This window comes from Miscanthus floridulus, chromosome 12 (assembly GCF_019320115.1).
Source record: "Miscanthus floridulus cultivar M001 chromosome 12, ASM1932011v1, whole genome shotgun sequence".
Taxonomy (NCBI): domain Eukaryota; kingdom Viridiplantae; phylum Streptophyta; class Magnoliopsida; order Poales; family Poaceae; genus Miscanthus; species Miscanthus floridulus.
Window position 1 is genome coordinate 368983 of NC_089591.1, and position 2650 is coordinate 371632.

Consider the following 2650-nt stretch of genomic DNA (forward strand, 5'->3'; position numbering starts at 1 on the left):
GGTATGACCGCAGGAATAGGTACAAGACCAAGTATTGGCGCGTGACACACAACGCGTACATCCAGTTGTGGCAGAATAGGGACCGGTAGCCTATCGATGCGGGTCCCCCACATGACCAGCACACCTTCAACGAGTACCTACGGTGGCTTCACAGGTCTACGAGGACACATATCAAGCCCCCATACACTAAGGAGGCGATTGACGAGGACGACGAGAAAGATGTGATCGAAGATGTGTACGACTTTGCCACTAGGGATGACACACAACTACAGAGAGCCCCGCTTCAAAGATACGTGGTAAGATACTCAAATGATACAATTTGTTATCCATTTGGTATTAAGTATGTGTACTAAAACTGTCCAACCGTGTTTCTATACTCAGGCGACACAATTGTCAAGGCTGTCCAATGAAGCAGCATTTCGGCTTCACGAGTCTAGAGGGCAAGGGCCATGCGTTCTCAAGGCTTTTGTGGAGGTAAACATAAACTTTTCCGTTCCAAAAATGTTTCTTTAGTATATATGTGTTTGGGAAATGCACTAACTTTAACGTCTATTTATACATAAGGTGAAGCGGAGCTACAGGAAGCTAGCTCAGAAGCTGAGCTGCATGGACATTCCTTGGGTGGAACCGGCAGTCTCGGCGCGATCGGGTGGCATGTCTTCTGGCTTTTTGAGGACACTAGCCGGCTCTTCTCAGCTGGTGACAGGTGTCACTTCCACAGTGCGTACACCACCACATCATAGCGCTGGGAAGGACCCTGCAAACGAGGACGACGATGACGACCCCCTAGGCTTCCACAGATATCACCACCAGTGGGATGATTGGCCGCAGGACGAGATCGGCATGTCTCAGCTAGGTGGTGCCCCGCTTGGTACCCAAGGAGCCTCACATATAGTAACAAAGGTAGTTTCTTTAAATACGTAGGCTCCATGAACTAACGATTATAAAGATTATGAGTAATCATGCATATCATATACTTGCAGGGTACGAGCCGTATGCACCGGCAACATGACCACACCGACATTGGCTACACTCCCAATGTGTTGCCTACAAATCCAAAGAGACAGAGGCGCCCGAGGGATCCTTACACTCCTGGGACTTAGTTAGTTATGTCGAACTCATGTCAAATAAATATTGTCATCCGAAACTTTCAGACTCATGAACCAATAAAAATGTTATGTGGCAACTTGTCAACTTGCGCATGAACTCCATTTATTTACTTCATATTCGTTTCAATGCATCGCGGCAGCACTGCCGGCGAGATTAACTAGCAACTAGTTTGGGAACCGGCAGTCCCGGTGTATCTCGCCACTGGTGGCCCGCGTCTTGACCCTGATCCTCCCAAGCTTGGTCATCGCCACCACGAAATCGCCGAAGAAGGCACCCTGGTTGGACACGTAGTAGTCGACCGTGTTGTGCGACCTCATATCATAGTAGATCACCTGGTCGAAGCCCAGGAGGCCCTTGTCGACCTGCAGGTTCCGATAGAAGGCGTTGTCGAAGCCCACCAGTGAGGGGTCGAGGAAGGCGAAGGCGTTGGGGTCGGAGCTGCAGGTGCCGTTCAGCTACGATGTGGAGCCAGGGTCCATGGTCGCGTCGCTGTCGATCCTCACCGACAGTAGCTGAGGCTGGTCTTCTATCTGTGTCCAGGTCCTGCCGCGCCATGGGCCTTGGCGTGTCAGTGCCGCGCCGTGGTCCATGGCGTGGCAGACCCTACCACATCACCGGTCAGCGCCCTGGTCATCGCCACATCACCCCTCCCGCCGCGACACCATGCGGCGTTTAGCCGCTCCATGGCAATAGGCGCGACCAAAAGTGTTAGTTTTGAAAAAAAAACAGTGTTAGATTTAAAATTCAATGAATGACAAGGCACGTTTCCGCGCTCGCCTAGGTGCGCCCAGGCGCAAGGCGAAGCCTTCCCGCGGGGCCTAGGGGGTGAGGCGCACCTCTAGGCGCTGGGCGCGCCTCCACAGAGTTCCGCGGCGCCTGGGCGGCGAGTAGGCGGAGGAGGCGGCGCCTAGGCGGCAGGAGCGCGCGCGAGAAGCCAGGTGCGCGGGAAAGGAAGCGCCCGTGTGGGAAGAAAAGAGCACGGGTGGTAGAGAGGATTAGAGAGAGAGAGAGATACACACAGTGAGAGAGTCAAGACCCGAGCTTGCTCGCCGACCCGAGCTCGCTCGCCGGCCCCTAGCATCCGACCCCTTGCCTGGCAGCTGTATGGAACTAAAACAAAAGCTTTACAGAAGTTGGCAACAAGGATCCTATCTTTGACATCAAGCTCTTCTGGTTGTGAAAGAAATTGGAGTACATTTGAAATGGTTAGTCCCTATCTACTGTCTAGATTTCAGCAGTAAACTTACAGGAATGAAAATAGTTATATGCTCTCATGTTTAATTTGTAGATACACACTAAGAAGAGAAATAGGCTTATTACAACCCGACTCAACAAATTTGTCTTTATTCAATTCAACTCCAAGTTGATTAATAAGAAAGAAAGGATAGCATCAAAGAAAACCACTGATGTTCTCTTGTCTAGTGAGACAACTGAAGCTCAAGGTTTTCTGTATGAGGATGGAGATGATTGTGCAATAGTTGTCTATAGAGATGAGAAAGATGAGGAGATGGAAGGTACAGGGATACCTTGGTCTGTTATT

General features: G+C 50.8%; 1 protein-coding gene across 1 annotated transcript; it reads right to left on the reverse strand.

The window, feature by feature from the left end:
- Positions 1-1274: 1274 nt before the first annotated feature.
- Positions 1275-1795, reverse strand: LOC136498274 (peroxidase 45-like). The gene is made up of 2 exons (XM_066494221.1): positions 1713-1795; positions 1275-1548 (listed from the first exon to the last, which is right to left on the reverse strand). The coding sequence occupies exons 1-2, from the start codon at positions 1793-1795 to the stop codon at positions 1275-1277; spliced, it is 357 nt and encodes a 118-aa protein (XP_066350318.1).
- Positions 1796-2650: the final 855 nt, after the last annotated feature.